Genomic DNA, 21,430 nt, shown 5'->3' on the forward strand with positions numbered 1-21,430 from the left:
TTTTAATATTAGGTACTTAACTTCTCCTGCTCTATCCTGTATATTCTAACTTGACTTAACCAGGAATTCCTTCAGCCGAAACCCACGAGTGCGCAAGTTCGTCTTGAACCGGCAAACTGATCCTGCAAGTCTACGAGCAATATGGCTCGACTCAGCCGTGTTACTGATAGTGATGAGTCGGAACCCAATTCGATCGAGTTATTAGATCCTCAAAATTCTCGTAAGCCCACCACAAAACCAAATCGAAACCCCGTTCCTGCATTGGCGCATCAAAGTGGAGAGTCTATCCAAGATTCGATTGAAATAAATGACAACCTAGATGAGGACGGAGATGAAATTGCAATGGATGGTGATGAGCCACAGGAAGAAGCAGATGACGCAGATGACGCAGATGAAGACGCAGATAACACAATCGTCGTCATGGTTCCGGGACCTAGGAACCCTGAGGAATACGTTCCATATCAAGACGACACAGTATATTCGGTGCTTGAGGAGATAAACGGTTCGGATGGCGAGACATTGTATCGAGTAGAATACGAAGATGAGAGACAGGAGAATGTAAGTTGGGATTTTTTGCTTCACATAAACACCCAGCTCTCGAAAGATACTGTGATACCACCCTATTACCAAATTGCACTTTCAACATTCACCAGAATGTTTGGCTTTTCCAACATTTACGCACAATTTAATTGGCCATCCCACCCTGAAGCATTTGCCCCCTTTCTCAAAGAAGAAGGTCAAATTAAGTGGCCCAAATTTTGCCACAAATTTTGCTACACAACCTTCTACCCTTTACATAGTTGACTTCAACTTTGACTTCACCACGGAACTTGACCGGTTTGATAACTCCACTCTTGCCTATTATTGCTAGTATCGGCAGAATTTCAAGTAGTTCTTGTAGTTAAGTTTGCCATGCCCATCTTTGGGCTTCAGTTATTCACAACAAAATACTTTTATTGAGATCAACCTCAATTTATCAAGCATCTGTCCACTACTTCATCTCCTTTGCTTCAGTCAAACATAAATTCTCCAGTTATTTCCAATATCAATTGAGCCATCTGTGCTTCCCGTTGTGGGTGGCAGCGGTAAACTGCGCGTATGTATATTGATGAAGATCTTCTTCATATTATCTCATAAGTCTTCACACAAAAAGGTATCACTTTCAAGGTCAAACCCTGACTAAACCAAATCACAGATCACGTTTAACATGTTACTTCACCTTCCACACGGCAACGACGCTTTGAAAGATTTCAATAGGAGAGAAGCCTCGGAGTCGATTACAGTTGATAATCCATCAAATTCTAGCCGGAGCATGTCTTCCAGGGCTGGCAAACGCACTCGCCGTCAGCTAACTGATAACAATTTTGTCGACATAAGCAGCATTCAGCTAAGCTCTGATGATGACAAGCTCCCAAAAAACGCAAAGAAAAAGCGTCGTCTTGTGAATAACATGTCAACTGTTGAAATTGAAAAAGCACGCCGAGGTACTCGTGCTGGTAGTCGACAATCTTCGCGACCAATCTTCGATGATTATAAGGACGAGGATGACTCGCAATCGGGACTTGTTCTTTCAAATGACCATGGATCTCGAAAATCAGGACGTACGGCGACAAGATCTGCTGCTCCCAGAAAAGCAAATACTCTCTTCAATTACATGGAAGATGAAGAGGAGGAAGACGAACTTGCTGGTGATTTACAAGTCGAATCTGAAGGAAGCGAAATCGCATATGCTAAACCCAAAAGACGACGCGCAAGTAGCGCTCGAGCCTCGAAGCCTGAGAAGCGTGGACGACCACAAGCCTATGGTATCAAATCTGATTATAGTCCCAAGTTGTCTAAAGAGCTCCCGTCTCGCATATCGAGGCGTGGAAACAAAACTGGCAAGAATATGGAAGAAGTTGACATCGATGAAGAAGTTTATGCTGATGAGGTAGCTGGAAAGGCCGCACCCAAAGTCATAAGCATTCGAGAGATCTATCGACCGGTATCCGCGAAATCTTCCTTTGCTTTGGTTCATGATCAAGACTGCGATGTTTGCGGTGGAACCGGCAAGAATTCCAATAAAGGACGAAGTGAACTCATTTACTGCCAAGGATGCTCCTCGTCAATACATAGAATTTGTCTAGGATATCGATCAGCTCGGGAGCATATTGTCACTAAAGTTGGCCACGAACATTTCGTCATGCAGTGTCGACGCTGTATCGGTCTGTCCGTCAAGAAAGATCCTCTCGCTCCTCAACTTGGTGCTTGTAGTAGCTGTAATGAACCTGGAGCATCATGTGCTGCATTTTCCGTAAAGAAGACCGCAAAGCAGGAGGAGAAGCTGAGGGCAGAAAATGACGGCGATGACCCAATTACCAATGTTCGCGAAGATCTTGTCAACAATCCAGATAACGTTTTATTCCGATGCCGAGGATGCCAGCGTGGATTTCACTTTGAGCATCTACCATCACGTTCTAAGAAATCGGTCACTCCAAAGAACACGGAAGAGACGCGCTTCAAAAGAATCCAAGAATACACCAAGGATTGGCAGTGCAGGGAGTGCTATCAGTCTACTGCTAAAATGCAGACTTTAGTTGCATGGAGACTATTAGACCCCAAGTCTTATAAAGAAGGCAGTGTATTCGATGATTACCGGGAAGATGAGAAGGAATATCTTATCAAGTGGGAGGATAAGTCTTATTTTCAATGCTCTTGGATGCCTGGCGCCTGGGTTTGGGGTGTTGCAGCAGCTACAATGCGGAAGGCTTTCATCCGTAGGGATGAGGCTGCTAATCTGTTACCAAAGTGGACCAGTGAAGAGGCTATCTCGGAGGAATACCTGCGAATGGAGATTATTTTTGATGTCGAATATGACATGTCCTTCAGACCAAAGTCCGAAGAACACGACAAGGCTCATATCAACGACGTTGTCCAGGTTCTAGTCAAATTTAGAGGATTGACCTACGATGAATCTGTTTGGGAAGAACCTCCATCCCCAGATGAAGCTGATCGCTGGAGTGACTTTGTCTCAGCTTACAACGAATATGTTATGGGCAAGTACTTCAAGCAATCATCCCCAAGCGCTGTAAAGGAGCGTATTGATGCATTTCGTTCTCTAAACTTCGAGAAGAAGGTTGTACTGAAGAAACAGCCTGATTCTTTGATCGGTGGTGAGATGATGAAACATCAAATGGAAGGCCTGAACTGGCTACTGTTTAACTTCCATCGACAAAAGAACGTTATTCTGGCTGATGAAATGGGTCTTGGCAAGACAATTCAAATCGTCGCATTAATCGCGTCACTTGTGAAGGACAAACCAAAGGTGAGAGCGAAACAATCTCCGACCGACCCTACTAATATTTCTTCAGTGCTCCCCTTTTCTTGTTGTTACACCAAACTCGACTTGTCCCAATTGGCGTCGAGAAATCAAGAAATGGGCACCTGGCCTTCGGGTCGTCGCATACTATGGTGCTAGGTCTGCTCGCGAAATGGCCATGAAGTATGAAATGTATCCCAATGAGTGCTCTGATCTCCGTGCTGATATCGTGGTAACTTCGTATGAGGCACCAGTCGACGACTCCAGCAAAGGCTTCTTCAAGAGAGTCAAATGGGCTGGCATGATCGTGGACGAGGGTCAACGACTGAAGAATGATGAGAATCTTCTCTATGGTGCTTTGAAAGCCTTGAAAATACCCTTCCAAGTTCTTCTTTCTGGCACACCATTGCAGAATAACAAGCGAGAGCTTTTTAATCTTCTACAGTTCTTAGATAACTCTATTGACGCCGCGAAGTTGGACGAAAAATATGCTGAGCTAACAAAAGACAACCTTCCCGAACTTCATGAGCTCATTCGACCATTCTTTCTCAGGCGTACCAAGCTACAAGTGTTGAAGTTCTTGCCCCCCATGTCACAGACAATCATACCAGTCTCCATGAGCTCCCTACAGAAACAACTTTACAAGTCAATCTTAGCAAAGAATCCAGAGTTGATCAAATCAATCATCGGAAAATCAGAAAGGGCCCTCCGCCCTACAGAAAGGGGAAATCTGAACAACATTCTGATGCAACTGCGTAAATGTCTCTGTCATCCTTTCTTGTACAGTTCTGCTATCGAGGAGACTTCATTGAGTCATGAAGCCCTTCATCGAAATCTGATCGATGCCTCCTCCAAGTTTCAATTATTGGAAATCATGCTTCCGAAGCTGCAAGCGCGAGGACACAGAGTTCTGATCTTCAGTCAATTTCTAAAGCAGCTTGATCTTGTTGAAGACTTTTTGAACGGTCTTCAACTTCCTTTCAAGCGTTTAGACGGAACCGTTAGTACGCTTGAGAAGCAAAAGCGCATCGATGCATTCAATGCACCCAACTCAGAACTCTTCGCATTTCTACTTTCTACCAGAGCTGGTGGTGTCGGAATTAATTTGGCGACTGCAGATACCGTTATCATCATGGATCCTGACTTCAATCCTCACCAGGATATTCAGGCTCTCTCTCGAGCTCATCGCATCGGTCAAAAGAAAAAGGTACTTGTCTTCCAACTGGTGACTAAGGATAGTGCGGAAGAGCAAATCGTACAAGTTGGTCGTAAGAAGATGGCTCTCGATCAGGCTCTTATTGAAAGTATAGATGTAAAGGACGAAGCAGGGGACAATCTTGAGGCAATCCTTAGACACGGCGCTGAAGCGGTTCTTCTTGACGATAACAGCAAAGATATTTACTACGATCCAGCATCGGTGGACGAACTTCTCGATCGATCTCAGGTAGAGAATACTACTAATGAAGATGGCACAGCAGAATCTCAATTCTCACATGCTCGTGTGTGGATCAAGGATAAGGGAGATTTGGTAGAAGATTTCGGTGACACAGAAGAAGAACCGGCTGCTCCGAAGGCGCTATTATGGGATGCTATATTAAAACAGCGTGCGGCAGATGCAGCCCTTGAAGCTGCTAAGAACATGCAAACATTTGGCCGTGGAAAGCGCGCCCGACAGGTGAGTCACATGCCAGTCATTTTATGACAGTTAACAAGTCATTTACTGACTACTTAGACCGTTGACTACGAAAAGTCACATTCTGAGCTAATGGATCTGGACGATCCCGAAGGCTCACCACGAAAAGATGGTCGCCGAACTCGAAAATCTGATAGCGATGACGAGTTTGGCGGAAATGCTGCGAGGGAATCCGAAGCTGAGTCCGACGCAGATGAAGTCGCCAATGCCCAAGAACTGGAAACAGAACAATCAAGCGTCAAAGGTACGAAATCCAAAAAGCGTACAAACGCACGCCCACTTTCCAATGAATCAAAACGCAAGATGAACACTCAAGGAGGTGCTAAACAACGTCTCCGATCACTCACTCTTACACTGCCATCTCCTAAAAAACCTGGTAAGCAGAAACATGGCTCTAAGCTTCAACCAGATAGCTCTGTGATGAAAATGCCAGACAGCTCTGCTATTGAACCAACAACAACAAGCAACAAGAATCTTTCCGTGAAATCAATTCGTGGTAAAGATAGGAAGCATAATTGGAATATATGATCGTCATTGAGTTCATTCACTCTAGATGGTCGTCTGTCAAAAAGTAGCGCATCCGCACATTTCAGGAGCTGTTATGAAGCGAGCTTCAGTGAAAGAGCATCGAGACAACCCTACTGGTCGAGCCAATGTTTCAGATAGAATCACAAAAGTTTCCATGCAGTCTAGCTCGAAGCAAGATACCACATCAATCGGATTGCTAAATTCCGCAATGCTATCTCCAAATTCTGTCAAGGAACAGAATTCTCCAAACCACTCTTCATGATTTTCCATTTCTCTTGTGGTTTCTTACAATGACCAACAATTTGGGTTCCAATCCCGCTAACGATGAGTAGATGATAACTATATTGAGGACCGAGGGCCAGCGATCGCACTTCAAAAGACGTACAGAGATCTTGAAAATTGGGAACGAGTGATCACTGAAAATGAGCGAGTCTTTTTGAACACTCGACAGATACAAGGCTGGCTTGATATCGGCCACAACCTCCTCGAGAATTCTAAGAACAATGCACAAGAATTGTTAGAATCGAACCGAAATCAGCGCGATTTCGAGGATCAGTATAGGCATCTGCAAGAGCGTATTCGAAACATTCTCGATCAACCACTATGGTGTTTCAGTCAAGAAGAACAGAGGGCTCGACAATTTTGGCAAGAAATCTCTCCACAATTGATGGAAGAGAATCAACAAGTGCAGCAAGACACTGCACAATGGGTGCAAGCAAGAAATCAACTAGTCACACCGCAGGATAATCGTCCTCTAGACTACTCAAGGCAGCTACAGGAATACCAACGACGATCAGAAGAATGGCTTAATCAAGGTAGCAATCTCATCGAACGTCACAACGACTTCAAACAATACTGCGAACCAGAGTCACAGAGGCGAGAAGATCCAAGATCGCGATATGCTACACTTTGTAGCGAGATACGAAAGTTAAAACTGTTGTGCGACAGTGAAAGAAAGAGACTCAAGGAGCTGGTTCGACCATTAGAGGATAACCCAGGAAAGTATAGCCAAGAAAATCGTCAAGGTGAAGGAATGTCTACGGCTCCAGATCCAGAGAGATCAGTAATCCAAAGTCAAGGACAGCAAGAACCTCCCAACGGCGAGACGAGGAAGCGAGCACCCTACAAGAAACGCAAAACAGCCGAAAGTAATGCAGTCGACATCTCTATCAGAGACCAACTCGTAGAAGCCGGAACTCCTTTTCTCAAAGAGCTCGAAAATGATTTTGCATATCTGGACAATAATCCACAAAGTCTTCCAATTCATGACAATAATGAAAGTTACTACGAAGAACTTAAGGATTACGTGCAACGAATTGAAAAGCGGGTGCAGAGGTTACAGTACTATCAAGACGCTTTCGACCAACAATTTCGGATTTATAGACCGCGTGACGCAGAACGAGCCAAACGTGACTTGGCTTACAAGAAACGTAAAATAGCTGAGAAAAAGTCAGGTGTCAAGTATTATCCTATTGAGCACCATACAGCACACATACAAAAACTTGACCAACAGCTACGAGAGAGCGCAGAAAATCAGCTACAGGCCATGAACTACGCCGTCGGACTGTTGAAGGCAGAGGAACGTAATCGATCGGAGCAAAGCTTCCACAAAGCACCATATCCAGCAACTTTACCAGAATTCGCGGGATCATTTCATCAAGGAACGCCGTCTAGAATACCCGTAGAGAATCTTCATAGAGTGTCTATGCCAGCTAGCGATCTACAATACCCGCCATCACATGCCAATGAGTCGTCTAGGATGTCTACACCATTTGCCGCATCATCTGGTCAACATGCAAGAGATCCTATCCAACTTGGTTCAGACTTCAGTGTTTCGAACAGATCAAGTCCAACTAGTCGATTGATTGCAGCCATAGAGATTCCCGTGAAACGTAAACGAGGTCGCCCTCCTGGATCTACGTCATCTCAGCGGACTTCCTTGTCATCAATGCCGCCAATCCTTCCAAGTCCGTCTCGACCTCCTGTGCAGTCTTGTTCAGACTGTAATTTTGCTTACTCAAAGTTGATACCTGCATGTCCTAACCACGCTCCTACCGCAAAGATTCGTCTAATGCTCGACAATTTGAAAGGTGTCAAAGACGATCCTCAGCAAGTGGCAGCTGCAAATAAGTTGTTGAAAGAAGCGTTGGCATCAAAATCTGCTGCTCAAACATCCCTTCGAAAATAAGAACGATCTTGGGTAATGCTTCCTTTATCGGTCGTTAGTACCAAATTGTCTCTATTTCCACTCGGTTACATACGACTGTTTGGGTTGACAATGCCCTTCTTCGTCACATCACATAATCGATCACGATGCCTATTGTCCATGCGTCATTTGGCAATTGTTTATTCTCCGCCTTAGAAACTATGACAACGGCCTGGAGGAATCAAACATCGGAACTTTCTTTAACTTTTCTTAGGATATTCTATAGGGTTCTGGAGATAGACTGAGCAATCAGTTGGTGTTTAGAGACATTTTAGATATTGGTGGTGAAATTATGTATGACTTTTCCAGGCCTCGCGCAATACCTTTTGCTTCAAAGATCCTCGTGCGGCCTTGGAGAAGAAGAGATGATGTGAGAGGAGTAAAGTAGTGCAGTGATTCGCGCATCAAATAGACGGTTGTGCAAAACCAGCCAGCATAGATACAGAACGAAATAAATTATGAAAATTCAAAAAAATTCAGATTATTACAAGTGCGAACGTGATTGTGATTATAATTTTGCCAGCTACTGCTGGTCCATGTGCAAGTGCACTCGTGATGGATGTGATGAGATGGCGCGAAGGAAATGGATATAATGTTTCCCGAGGGGGGTACTCGTCAATATATACAAGATCCTGCTTGGGGTGTTCGAATTATATATAGAATGCGGGCCAATAGCCAGAAGCTTTCATTTTTGAATATATATTCATTAATACCGGGTTGCTCTCAACTATGAGAGCATGTGATTTTCGAAGTGCATTCCGGATTCCGGAAGCCACCCCGCTTGGGGTATATAAAGAAGTCTTCACTATTTCACTAGATGCTGATGTGATAGTAGATGGGCTACTCCCGAATAAGAAAGATGTCAAAAACTCATCGAAGACCTGATCTGCTGTCCCACATCCATTGTAGAATTATTTGCTGTTATCATTGCTATTGTTATTGCCACTATTCCATGGCATTGCCAATCAACAAACTTTGCTATTGACATCCTGATGGAATGAACAGCTCATTACCTAGTATCAGTATGGAGAACTAACCTATCTATTATGCAAGGTATCCCTTCCTTGTGATAACCTTTTCGAAAACCGGTTTTTTGTCCGGTTCGTCAACTTCCTAGTAATCTTACCGCCTTCATAGCTGCTGAAATATCCCTCAACCTCATTAATCAAAACTCGAAAAGTCAACAAAACCGCACAGAGACCCCGCAATGCCACTTGCTTAAAGTACCTTAAGCCAGAACAAATCCCCCCAGATAATCGATGGCTGATTTATTCAACCATCTCAGTATCATCTCCTGCACCGTTCATACTATTGTCAGTCTGCTTCTCGCTCTCGTTCTTCGACATTCCGCCATTTCCATTGTCTCTGGTAAAACTTATAGTATTGTCGAAGTCGACATTACTAGCACCAGATCTCTCGACCCGAGCCTTCTTGTTCTGTCTCTCGTGATTCTCTTCACCTGCGTAATTACCATATACACCGCGAGTTTCTCCATCTCCACTCGCATAGTTCTCATCAAGACCTCCTGCGAAGCCAGATGATCTACCAGCCGCAGCATTGTACGGTGCAAGAGTAGAAGGACTTGGAAAGTATGGTGGAGGACGACTCGAACCCACTTGATTGAGATGACCAGCCCAGAAACTCGAATGAGCATCCACGGGCATGGAGGGATAACGAGGACGGTAGAGATCGTGTCTTCTGGGTGGGATCTTTTCTGGAATTGGAGCGCGGTGTCTAGGAGATCCGAGACCCATGGCGTCGCTAGGGCGTGCAGAGCTCGAGCCGTGACTGGAGTTTGATTTGTCGGTGTTGTATTTGGTGTGCGTGCCGGTGAAAGGAGGATTGAAGTTGAATTGCGAGTGAGGTGTAGCGGGACGATCAAGCTCGGCGCCGTGAAAAGAATTGGTGTTGTGGTCCTTGAAGAGAACTCCGTCGTCGTGGGACTTGGGTGAGGTGTATGCCTCTTGGTTGGTGTTGGTGCCACTTGCACGTGTGGGGTCAGAGATAGAGCGGGCGTTGTTGAAGGACCATGGGACTGTATCTCCTGGGTCAACTTCAACCCTACAGCTTGTGTCAGTTTGTGGTCGTACTTTATATAGGGGCATGAGATAATATACTTAGGTTCTGGCTTCCAATCATCATCAGAGAATTCATCATCGCTGCGAGGATCAAACATATCATAAAGAACATGATTGACAGTCTTTCGACCCAGAGCCGGCTGTTCCTTCTCAGCCGCCCTCTCCTCAACCATAACTCTGGGTGGTCTATTGTTCTTAGTCTCCTCTTGCCACTCTCTAATCTCAGATTCTCTCTCCTTGTGGCTATTTTCCTTATCAGCCTCAAGATTCATCAACCTATTACATAGCTAGTTAGTCACAGCCAAAACTTTACAATTCAAGTTTTGCTGGTAGGCTGGAAAGTCAAAAGTTAAATAGGGGAACATACCTATCTTCACCAGTACTGACATTGGCTTCCATGCTATCAGCTCTCTGACGAGACTTTTCACGGTTTTTACGCTCCCAGCGCTCCCAGCGCTTCTTGGGATCATTGGGATCGCGTTGGAATTCGTAGTAGTGATGTGTGCGGTGGGATCCATGTCGGAAAATGCGGCCGTCTTCGAGCTTGGTACCTGATTTGAGGAAGCATAGGTTGGGGCTTGTTCTGAGAGAGATGTTTTAATTAGTTATTGTGTTGGTGAGAAAGTTAGGGGAGTTAGATAAAAGACTGATGAACTCTGGATGAATAGCAAATCCGAAGTCATGTCTGAGATGGAAGTGCATGCTGTACACTCCGAGGTTGACCAAGAAAAAAAGCAAAGTCATAGAATCTGGATATCCAGACCAATAAGAAGACTAAGAAAAGTAAAACTGCAGACTCTGCTTACCTCATTGTATAAAGACCATGAACTTTCTTAGGACATGGATTCCTATCTTGTTGCTTCAGGGTGTGCTGAATGTGATCAAAACAAATAGTTTTGATCATGATTTTGCAACTGCAAGCAGTGTATGTGATGAGAGTATCTACACACATCTTGATAGATCTGCAGACTGGGAGATGTGATGAGACTGACGATCAAGTAGCACAGTAAGGTTGAGTCTTGAAGTTCGAGAGTCGGAAGGAATAAGGGTTGTTGTAATAGATTTGCGAAAGTCGTGGTTTAAACTGAGGTGGACAAAAAAGTTAACAACAAAGTTGTTGAAAAACTTTTTCTTCTTTTGAAAGCTCCAGCTTGATCTTAAAGATAGATAAAAACAACTTTTTTATTGTACAGTTGTTGTTTATACCTAGTATGGATGAAGTTGGGAGTCTTCTCAGAGAAATCCGAAAGAAGCTTTGTGGTGGGGGATTCGAGATTGAGAATATAATTTTCTTTTTATGGCGCAAGAGATTACAAAAGAACTTTATGGAACTAAGAGTTTCTATAGCGGCATGATTGTTTATTCACTAGGCTAAAGTAAAGGTTTGCTGTATAGAAATTTTGGTCAGATGATACAAGAGAAGTCTGTATGTCGGAATTAGTGAATGAGGTTGTTGAATTTTGGATGAGAGGTTCATGATAGTGACAATTGGCTTCAAAGCATGAGAACATTATACTGCTCTTTATGTTTTTAAGTAAGGTCGGTCACATTTCTGAGAAGCATAGCAGAAGTCTTATAGAGCACCGTTTTTCTTGTAGGATTGTAAAATCCTACTGGCTGCGAGTAATACAATTCAGCAACATAGCTACTTCACAGCTCCCCTTAATAGCTTACAACGAATACATTCAAAAAAAATAGATCCGCAGCAGCCATATTTACATCGATTAGAATCCCATATTTCCATTGCTATCGCTAGATCCACGGATCAAGAATATGTTGCGCGCTTGAATTTTAAATTGGCCAGTATTTGTCCTATTGCCCTGCTAACTACTAGACGACTTCATAAGAAGCGATATTCACGCAAAGAAACTACTTCAACAAATTCCTATTCCCAAATCACTAGCCAATGTTCACCCCCTTCCTCAATCAGATGTCAAATCAATAGCTGTCTCGATATTGCTTCCTGTCATGACTGCATCCTTGTGTTGGAATACCGCTGGCAAATGTGTATTGGACGAATAAAGCTCTTGTCGAGTTCCGAGGACCCCTACAGCCATGTTATTAAGTTTAAAGGTTCCAGTTATGTTCTACTGCGCGGCGTGATTGTAGACGGCAGAAGTCAAGACGGGCAGGAAAAGAACTTACCTCTACTCTGCGATCGACTGCCACCTGCCCTCTTCATATAAGCATTCTTCTCTGATCCATGATCTGCGAGTCCTTTATTGTCGCTCACATTGCTCGGTATTTGGTCATCAACACCGGTACTTCCTTCAACAAGCTTGCCTGTGATCCCCTCATTTCTGGCATTACCTGCATTACTGACTTGTTGTCTTTGTTCCTCAAGTTTTCTGGCGGCTTGCTTTCGAAGAAATACTTCTCTAGCAAAACTTTAGAGTTTATTAGCCAATATCCAAAGCATCTATTCAATAAATGGCTAGTTTCATACTTATTCTTCCCTTGACGCGGCAATCTCGGCTTTCTCATCTTCTCCACCTTGGCATGCGTACCAACTTCGTTGCTCAACTTCGACTGGTTAATACCTAACATACATCTAGTAAGCATTTATGATTCTCCTTTAGTCATACTGAATAGAAGATACGTACCTGATGGTAGATACTCCTCATCAGCTGATTGACGCTGTTTATATTCATCGCTAACGACGTATGCAGCAAGCTTTCTCTTGCGAAACTCGAGCTTCGATTCACTTTGCAGTTTCGGGAATTTTTTCTGAAACGAGTTGTGAAAAGTATCGGGGATTCTGTTCTAAATGTCAGCTTGTTTTCCAATCAGATTTAGCGAAGAAGTTACAATATTTGAGGATAATCCCGTCTATTAGTCTTAAGATGTTTATCCTGAGCTTCGTAGTCAACGTCGATCCATATTTTGCGTCCAGAAGTTTTGGTCTGGGGCTTATCATCGCTAGACTTCTCATCTTTCAACACCATTGACTCGGAATACTGGGGATTACCCTTTTGCGTATCTTGGCCTCGCTTATCTTCGACTTGTAGTTTGGCAGCGTCAGCTTTCTCAAGAATCGTGGCATCGTCCATGCTCGGAATGAGTCCGGAATAATACAAATCCCTCAATCTCTGGTTGCGTGCCTGTTCGCTCTCAACAGCCAGCTTATTTTCGCCAGATTTAATCTTCTTGACAGACGTGCGTGGAGAATAATCAAAGTATTGGACGTCTCTCTTTTGCTTTTGTTGTACTTCAACATCGGCCTTGTCATCAGCATTCGTGATATTTCTCATTACCTGATCTCCACGTGAAGTGCTGATTCCTTCCTGTTGATTATTTGTAACATCTGCGCGACTAGTATGATTTGAAAGATCGGCACCATCACCATCTTGGTTCTGCTCTTTGAATGATTTGCGGTCATTGAGTTCTCTCTGCTTCGGTGCTTCACGAACTCGTTTCTCTTCTCGAATTTTTGATTCAAGTTCAAGATTCCTGAGTTGCTCGCCAAATCTTTGAATCGTTAGTTTAAGCAAGAGTAGTACGATGAGAATATTTTGGTTCCTACCTTCGATTAACATTTCTTAGTATTTTTTCCTGAACTTCCCTAGTAGAATACATCAGTATTTAGAGTCTTCTGAATCAAGAAGTTCATTTTTACCGGTGCTCATCTCCACTATATTCAACGTCCTCAACATAATCTTCTATGCCTTCACTGATAAGACATGTTCTGATTTGATCAAGGAGTTTCTGTAAGCGGTGATCTACAAATTTTTCGACCTGAATCCAACTATAACGGGCCATCTTTTGTTGTGGAAAAGGGACGTCCTGCATAAATCTCTCCTTCATTTCTTGATCATGTATCATTTTTGCCATCAGTACGCTCTTCCGCTTCTCTTTGAGTAAATAAGGTAACTCGGATTTTGGCGGGAGGCGAGAGGTATTCGCAGGTGAAGTTCTATTTTGAGGAAGAGACCTATCTTCAACAGATTTATCCTCAACATCATTTTTCTCGTCGACTTTGTCTTGACATGCCTGACTGACTACATGTTTGCTCACTTGTAGGCTATCTGTAACCTCTTTGCTGGGAATAGCAATAGTTCCATAAAACTTACTAAACTCCCCATCAACCTCTGCCTTTTCTGCCATCCACATCTCACGCGCGGTATCTTGCTGAGGAATCGCGAAGTCTTGTAGAAAAGTATCAAGCTGACTGGAATCATGGAGGAAATCTCGCTTGTTTTTGTTACCTGGTATCTTTGACTGCTCTTCAATTTCTTGGAGTTTTCTGAATGCCTTTCTTTGGAAATTTTCCCGTAAATGACTTGGTTCTTGCATAAGGATATCGGATTGTCTCCGAGTCTGTATGTCATCCTGAGTTTTCTGTTCCCGCTCAAGAGCTTGAAGTCTTGATTGCTCTGCAATTTCTTGATGCTGTTCAGCTCTTCTTTCGGCGTCTAGTTTGCTTTCACTAAGATTTGAATCTAGATGAGAGTCATGGTTTGCACATTTTGCTTGAGATCTTTCCACTGGACAAAGCTCAAGGGGTGTCAGATCTCTTCTGCGTGGAGGATCAGAAGCAATGTATGAAGCTGCTTGCAGGTTTTCCACAAGTGTGCTTGAAGTTTGGTGCGGCGAAGCATCATACAAATCCCCAGGTGTAGAGTTCGATGCCTCGTTAATATCTGCCATTTGGACCTCTCCTCCAGGCTGTTTGAAGGAAGTATGGCTGTTAAAATGGAAGTTCCTGTCATCAGACTCCGGCAACGTATCGTTATACTTTTGGGAAACGACATATTCCGATACTCCATTCCATGGTTTACCCAAAGCCTCGATGGTCTCGGTGGTAGACGGGTCATTATCTTCTCGGCTAGGTATGTGCGTATTGAGATGTTGGAGATTATTCTGAACAGACGGACCAGATTCGTGTACTTGACCTTCCGATTGCTTCTCCCGGAGAACAACTCGTTGCTCATACATATCTTGCAGGAGTTTATTTCTCTTCTGATCATGACCCCTCTCGCGCTCGTCTTGCAAACTTTCACTCGCAGCAACATGAGCTGGAGAAGTTTCCAAGGAATTAGGAACTTCTAGTCTCACTTCACTTGCGACCTGATCGTGAAAATCATCCTCGCGAGTTGCAGCAGTAGCAGACAGGTCTATCAAACTTTGTTGGTGAGTTCCTGGCGGTGTTTCAAGATTCTTCTTCTCTTGTTCCTGTTTCTCCTTCAGAATTTGAGCCAGTTGCCAAACAGGCAGCACTTTCGGCCCAAGTGGAATGGTTGAGCGCATTTTTATATCTGCAGTCGATTGCCCTCCGGATTGAACTCCTTGGCTCTTCTTTCTCTCTCTACGCGCTCGCTCTGCCTTTCGAATTGGCATGGCCTTTGGACCAGTTGGAATTATCGGTTGGGTTCTCACAGTGGCAGTAAATGATGGCAGCACGCTCTGTTGATTCTGATGATCGGTGCTCACTGCCAGATGTCTTCCATGTTCAGAGTGGCTGATATGTGGAATTGAAGTGTCCTTCTGGTGTTGTGGTTGACCAACGCTTGGAGGACGAGACGGCAAATTCTGACGACCATCTACAGCGGCTTCTTTCTGATCTTTCAATCGCCTCCACTCAAATACAGCAGCATCAATACTGCCAACATGATGATTTGTTCCATTGTACCGTGGAGGGAGCTTCTGACGTTTTGGTCTTGTCAAATTGTGCTCGGTTGAAAACATTTCGTTTTTCTCCAGTCGAACCTCTTCGTAAGTTTGACTCTCCTCAGGGAACTGGATTCGTCTTGTTGTCATAGGATCTTGAACTTTACTAGCCTTTCGATTCCTGCGGCTCTGCCACGTAACCATTCCCTTCTCTGCCAACGTGACCCAATCTTTGTCTCTCCAATCTACCTGCTTATTGTCTCCATCCCACTCACTATCATTCCATGCTTGCGCACTGGAATTATAGTCATCTGGAACATTGCGATCTCCTCCTCTAAGTAACGTTTCCACGTTGGTGCAGTTCTCCCATTCTCGGCCGCGAAATTGAAATTTTACTGCAAATCCGGGATTCATGCTGCAGTTAACACTTCCGACAAAGTCACCTCCCCACATCCTGTTACAGACAGTGTTGAAATCTTGCGGGTTGATTTTGCAATTACATCTCGAACCTCCGACATTGATATGCTCAGATTTCAAGTTTGGACATTTCAATGCCGAAAGAACGCGATCTTGTGGAGAAGTAAGTTCGTCGTTATTGGATGATTCGTTGGAGCAAATCAACAAGTGAGTATATTGACCCCAGCACTCATCGTAAGTCGTGATCCTAAAAATACACATCTTGACGATGTTGTACTCCAGTCGTGGTCGCTGTATTTATTTCGTTTGTTGTGGAGAAATAAACATTTTTTGACGAGAAGTTTACTTCATGTTCATTTCAGCCTCGTGGTCTTGACAGCGCTAGGCAAAATGAGGGTTGAACCTGGTGTAAAGTGAATTTCAATATTGGCTGGCTGTAAGCGGAGTGAAGATTGGAGTGAAGTTTCGAAGAAGTGAAGTCTAGAAGTTATCACCTGATTTTTTGTCGATAGCAAAATAGACAAGTTTTACTTGAGAGCCACGTCAAATTATCCCTAAGGCGTTATGAAGGCAGAGCCCTGAGAGCTATCTCGAATCTGTACTGTAAAACAGTCTTTGGATTTTCACGTTTGTATCGACTTCAAAAAGAGCCCCTAAGCTCATTTCCTCGAGAAGTCAACTTCTTCGCCTCGTGCAACAGCTTCCCAAAAGGATTGCACATCATGCTGAAGCTCTCAACACCAAGCAACAATTCGTACATAAGGCACTTGATGAATCATTGATCTTATCATGCGTATCAGCTTTCAAAACGGGTTTCGCTGTCACTCCTGAATTCCGCCTACATCAATAGATTCTCCTCCAGCATATAAAAGTTTCACCAACAATATTTATCAGCACTTTCATACGTCTCCATCATCTCCTAAACATAACCACCCTTCCAATACTCACCATTAACAATATTCCAAACATCCCCTCCCATCCCATCTCTTTCCAACCATCAACACCCACTCCCTACGTACTCAATCGCAAACACGCGGTCCAATACTACAATGCATGCATATCTGTAAAGTATCATATTCAACGCTAGGTAGTTATAGATACTTTCCATTGCAACACCTCAGATTCAAGTCCGGTTCTAACAATCCAATCCAATCCTCTCCAGATTCGAAAGTACCCATTCGCACCATCCTTTTTCTTCTGCGATGATTCCTCCCACAAGAAACGAGTCACCCATCTTGATATTTTGATATTTCGCCATGTTGAATGTATCCTCATCCGAACTAAGTTTCGATTGTTTGACGCATCTCAGATGCGATGCCGGTGTTGCCATTCTTCTCTACGATGGCAGTAGTGGTTCTATCGTTGCTATCTGCCATCTACTTCTTACGCTTCTTCGCTGCCGCTGTGTCGTCATTCCCAGAACTCCCATTACCTTGCGATCCATCGTGCGATCCATCAGCTTTTCCATCAGATTTTTGGTTGGGCTTATTACCCGTGGCATCACGATATGGCCCCCTATTTTGCTTGTCTGCCTGCTTGTCGTGTCCATTTCCTCCACTAGAAGCACCGCCAGAATGGTTCCTAGTGCCTCTGTCCATCTTGACTATGATAAAGCCTTGTTATAATGTTTAGTATATGATAATAGGTAATCAAGTTATAACAATATAGAACAACGAAATCCGATGTATTGTAGAATATTGTAAATTTATGTATAGAAACCCAAGTGTAAACCCAAACCATTATATAGAAAATCCAACATTACAATGGGTCTACATTCAAAGCCCCAAAGAATTGACTTTCCTGTACAACAGCAACAAGATAGCCGATGTACATGTACATCTGTAAAATGAAGTCTGTGGAAGAACATGTTCCGGTCGCCGATGAGTACTGACGGCTTGAAAATGAAATTTTGATGAATGCGTAAGACGGGACTTGGGTTGGGAATGGCGAGAAACGTCTAAAGACAGGTGTATGTTCGTATTTCCATTATGACAAATCAATGCTTTGAGAACGCATGCGGACTTCAAACACAAGTTCGATCTTCTGTAGGAGATTTTGATCGAACCATTGCTTTTCGTTATATCACAGTTTCAAAGGAACAACAAGGCTTCCCTACTAGTAGGCCAAGTGTGATAGTCTTTTATAGTTAAGTTCTAGACGTTGAACAGTGTATCGCATATGTCAAGTCACGAGGCGGAAAACGCATGTAAATTGCCAGGAAAAGGGCCAAGATGATAAAATCACTTACCTTAATCACAAATTCACAAAAAACACGCACGCATCAAACATCAAATGTAAAAAAGAACACAAAGATCATTGCCACCTATTTACCCATCCATTAATACTCAGCCAGTGTAAAATAAAAAGAATGAACGCCTCAAGTGTATTGGTGCAATATCAGACCTCAGAAAACATCTCTTGATAGACTACGCCTATTGCTATTACACCTTACAAAAATGCGAAAGTCCATTCGTTCCCTATCCTCCAAGCCCTCCCTGCCCTACACAGCCCGCTCTGACGCAAGGAGCAATAATGAGGACGAACGGACGTGACGCACGCAGCAAGCACCCTTATGATTCAGATCCATTCTTGACCGCACGCATGAAAAAGAAGATGAGAGGAAACAACAAAATCTTGCGAGAAAAAAAGACAGACACAGAGAAGAAACTAACGTGGCACAATTTGCGGAAGAAAAGAGACATATTTGTCCGTTCGTATGCCCTGAGATATTTGTGTCGAAACCCAGATGTGTAGTAAGAAAGAAGTGTTCGGTATTGGTGCGAGGAACTTGAAGATATTGGTCCATGTATTATCAATCAAGAGAATGATAGATTAATATGCCGACGAAGAGCCATGCACTCCGTAAGAACAATTCCTTCTCGCTAGCATGAACCCGTCACCCAACCGAGCTACTTTCGCAGTAAAATAAAATCCGATCGCATTAGAGAAAGAGAAGAGTCGATAACAGTAGCTTTACAGGACAATGCACTTCTTCTTCTTCTCCTTCTTGGTCAAGAGTGCAGCACGTGTGGCATGTTCAAACACCTCACGGACACCCTCATTGGTCTTTGCTGAGCACTCAAGAGACTTGTAAGCACCAATCTTATCAGCAACACGTTGAGCCTATTGATAAAGTTGTTAGCATGATTCTTTCTTTATTCAATTCCGTTCTCGGTCATGCAGCTGTCTTTTGACTGCGCCGTATCTTGATGTATTCTTACCTGATCTTCTGAGACCGGGGTTTGGTTGGTCTTGTGTAATTCCTCGATGGTTTTTGGGTCGTGGCGCAAATCCTTCTTGCATCCAACGAGGATGATTGGGAGGCCCTGACAGAAATGAAGGACTTCGGAGATCCACTGTTCAGGCACGTGTCAGTAATCGTCTTATCAAGGTAACAGCAGATGGAATCATCTATCGAATCGTACCTTCTCCTGAACGTTATCAAGGGAATCGGGAGAGTCAACGGCGAAACAGATCAAGATAACATGCGAATCTGGGTATGATAGAGGTCTGAGACGATCGTAATCTTCTTGTCCAGCCGTATCCCACAGAGCCAACTCAACGTGCTTTCCATCGACCTCGACATCGGCGACATAGTTCTCGAAGACGGTTGGGACGTAGACCTATAGTAGAAGATGCATCAGTTATTGAATCTGATGAGATAATGATATTCCATCAACAGCTTCGATGCTAGCCAGTGTCAACTGATAGTTGACGCGATGGCCGCGTTGTATTTGATTCGCATATAATTTCAAGGAGTCGGTGTAAGGCTTACCTCTGGGAAGGTTCCCTTGGAGAAGACACTGGAATATTTGTTAGTGGATATAACTTTTATTGATTTTATCAACTAGAAAACCGTTGAAAGGTAGATGGGTACTTACATCAACAAGCAAGTCTTACCGCAAGCACCGTCTCCGACAATAACGAGCTTTCTTCTAATTTCCGCCATTTTGGCAAAGGTTGTGATAAGTTTTGTTAAAGAGAGCGACTGAGTGAAGTTGCTGATTAAATTGTTGTGTAGGTAAACTGATCGTATGGGTCGTTGCAGATGAAAGTTCGTTAATTGGAAAGGTTGTTGAAGGTGGAAATGAGTTCAGGAAGGCAACCTCTGGAGAAACCTAATAGCTAGTCGGTTCCAATGTTATGGCCTTATGATTTGTGATTATAATTATCAGGCAGCCAATATTCAATTTGGTTACTATGGGAATCATCCAGCATAAATAAATAAAATTCTGGGCTATGGTCAACTGGGCTGATGCGGTGAATCAATCCATCAATGAAGGGATTGGATTGGATGGGGAACATTATGAGGAATAATTCAAAGAAATCTTGAATGCTTTACGATTCATATGATTGGATATATTGTTACTTATTCTTTTCTTTTCATGATATCTACCATACTAGAGTTCACACAGAGTGAGTGATGGACAGTATTCTTGTTCGTCTATTGTGTGTGGGATGGAGGCAGTATTCAATTAGCTGTCTAGGTCGCTTGGGTGGGTAGACCAGGGAGTATTCTGTTTTATTCATCATCTATCTAATATCTATTTTCCAATCACACGGTCGGACATAAGGAATACTGTAGATTTATCATTACTGTAGGAGATTGCTACTACTGTTTGCTGTCTGTCTGAGGGACCATCTAATATCTAATATCCAATATCTAATAACTAACCATCATCTATCTACACTAAAACTCTCCTCAATCACAACCCTAGCCATCAACTAAGGGGCTACCAAGGTTCATACATTAGTATCTGCTAGGTAAGGTGACATGCTGTACGGAGTATTCTCCACGTATTTTATGCACCCATACCATACCATACTATCATTCACTCCACCAACCTCACACCATGTCACCATGTCACCATGTCACCATGGGTAGGAAACAAAAAGATTGATGACAATGAACAAGGAAGTACCTAAGCCGTTCGACTGCTTGTTTATAATTCTGCCTCTGCAAAATACATCAATTCCTTTTATTCCTTTTTCTCATTCCTTTTGCCCTATGTCTTTTTCTGTTTCTCTAAGCATCGGTGTACAATGCAAAATATGAAAAAGGACTTTCTAGTGATCCTTACATTAGATATTCATTTGAGCTACCGGTACCACATCTACTAGATACTGTTCAACATCAAGTAACACTTTAGAAATATATATATATATATATATATATACAGATTCATGCGCTAGCGATAACCTTCCACTGCAACTTTAAAATCAATACAGTATGGTTTGTGAATGATAACTGTGAAGATAGTGGTAAGCTCTGATATGCTTCCTTGGCAAAGTCCATATTTCCTTCTTTCATTCTTTCTTTCTTTCAACTCCTCTCCTGACTCCTGAGTCCGTCCTGACACCAAGCTTAAAAGTCTAGTCTAGACTTGACGGGATGAATGAAATGACTAGTATATAGTTTGGCTCGTATACCTGAAAAACATGACTCTGATTACGGATGCTTCCTTCTAGGGTTTCTATCAGGCGTATTTACAGGCGTACAGGCGTATTGTATCACCGCATACATACATAGTATAGTATCTTATATATTGTTTCACAACATGAGTGCCCTTCCAATTGTTAAGTGTTGAGTTATCTAAACTTTC

At 43.2% G+C, this 21,430-nt stretch overlaps 4 protein-coding genes across 4 annotated transcripts; 1 reads left to right on the plus strand and 3 right to left on the minus strand.

Moving 5' to 3' along the window:
* Positions 1 to 141: 141 nt before the first annotated feature.
* Positions 142 to 7,707, plus strand: EAE97_006951 (uncharacterized protein; the record flags this gene model as incomplete). Its single annotated transcript, XM_038877464.1, has 5 exons — positions 142 to 558; positions 1,196 to 3,304; positions 3,351 to 4,973; positions 5,031 to 5,235; positions 5,852 to 7,707. 5 exons carry the CDS (start codon positions 142 to 144, stop codon positions 7,705 to 7,707), a joined length of 6,210 nt encoding a protein of 2,069 aa, XP_038731654.1.
* A 1,286-nt stretch (positions 7,708 to 8,993) lies between these two features.
* Positions 8,994 to 10,755, minus strand: EAE97_006952 (uncharacterized protein; the record flags this gene model as incomplete). The annotated part of the gene is made up of 4 exons (XM_038877465.1): positions 8,994 to 9,786; positions 9,843 to 10,079; positions 10,171 to 10,386; positions 10,610 to 10,755. The coding sequence occupies 4 exons, from the start codon at positions 10,753 to 10,755 to the stop codon at positions 8,994 to 8,996; spliced, it is 1,392 nt and encodes a 463-aa protein (XP_038731655.1).
* A 970-nt stretch (positions 10,756 to 11,725) lies between these two features.
* On the minus strand, positions 11,726 to 16,088 carry EAE97_006953 (uncharacterized protein; the record flags this gene model as incomplete). The annotated part of the gene is made up of 7 exons (XM_038877466.1): positions 11,726 to 11,850; positions 11,949 to 12,190; positions 12,250 to 12,343; positions 12,407 to 12,561; positions 12,612 to 13,271; positions 13,327 to 13,365; positions 13,420 to 16,088. The coding sequence occupies 7 exons, from the start codon at positions 16,086 to 16,088 to the stop codon at positions 11,726 to 11,728; spliced, it is 3,984 nt and encodes a 1,327-aa protein (XP_038731656.1).
* A 2,032-nt stretch (positions 16,089 to 18,120) lies between these two features.
* On the minus strand, positions 18,121 to 20,066 carry EAE97_006954 (uncharacterized protein). Its single transcript, XM_038877467.1, has 5 exons — positions 19,709 to 20,066; positions 19,603 to 19,630; positions 19,253 to 19,450; positions 19,049 to 19,183; positions 18,121 to 18,950 (listed from the first exon to the last, which is right to left on the minus strand). Exons 1-5 carry the CDS (start codon positions 19,774 to 19,776, stop codon positions 18,801 to 18,803), a joined length of 579 nt encoding a protein of 192 aa, XP_038731657.1. The 5' UTR covers positions 19,777 to 20,066; the 3' UTR covers positions 18,121 to 18,800.
* Between the last annotated feature and the right edge of the window lie 1,364 nt (positions 20,067 to 21,430).

The sequence above is a fragment of the Botrytis byssoidea genome (assembly GCF_014898295.1).
Source record: "Botrytis byssoidea strain MUCL 94 chromosome Unknown BBYS_013, whole genome shotgun sequence".
Lineage (NCBI taxonomy): Eukaryota > Fungi > Ascomycota > Leotiomycetes > Helotiales > Sclerotiniaceae > Botrytis > Botrytis byssoidea.

Excerpts from the sequence above, each read along its gene's own strand:
- EAE97_006954 (XM_038877467.1), bottom strand. The coding sequence starts at position 19,776 with ATGGCGGAAATTAGAAGAAAGCTCGTTATTGTCGGAGACGGTGCTTGC. Across the intron at positions 19,451-19,602 it reads CCAAGGGAACCTTCCCAGAG|GTCTACGTCCCAACCGTCTT; the intron begins GTAAGCCTTACA and ends CTTCTACTATAG. Across the intron at positions 19,184-19,252 it reads TTGATAACGTTCAGGAGAAG|TGGATCTCCGAAGTCCTTCA; the intron begins GTACGATTCGAT and ends GTGCCTGAACAG.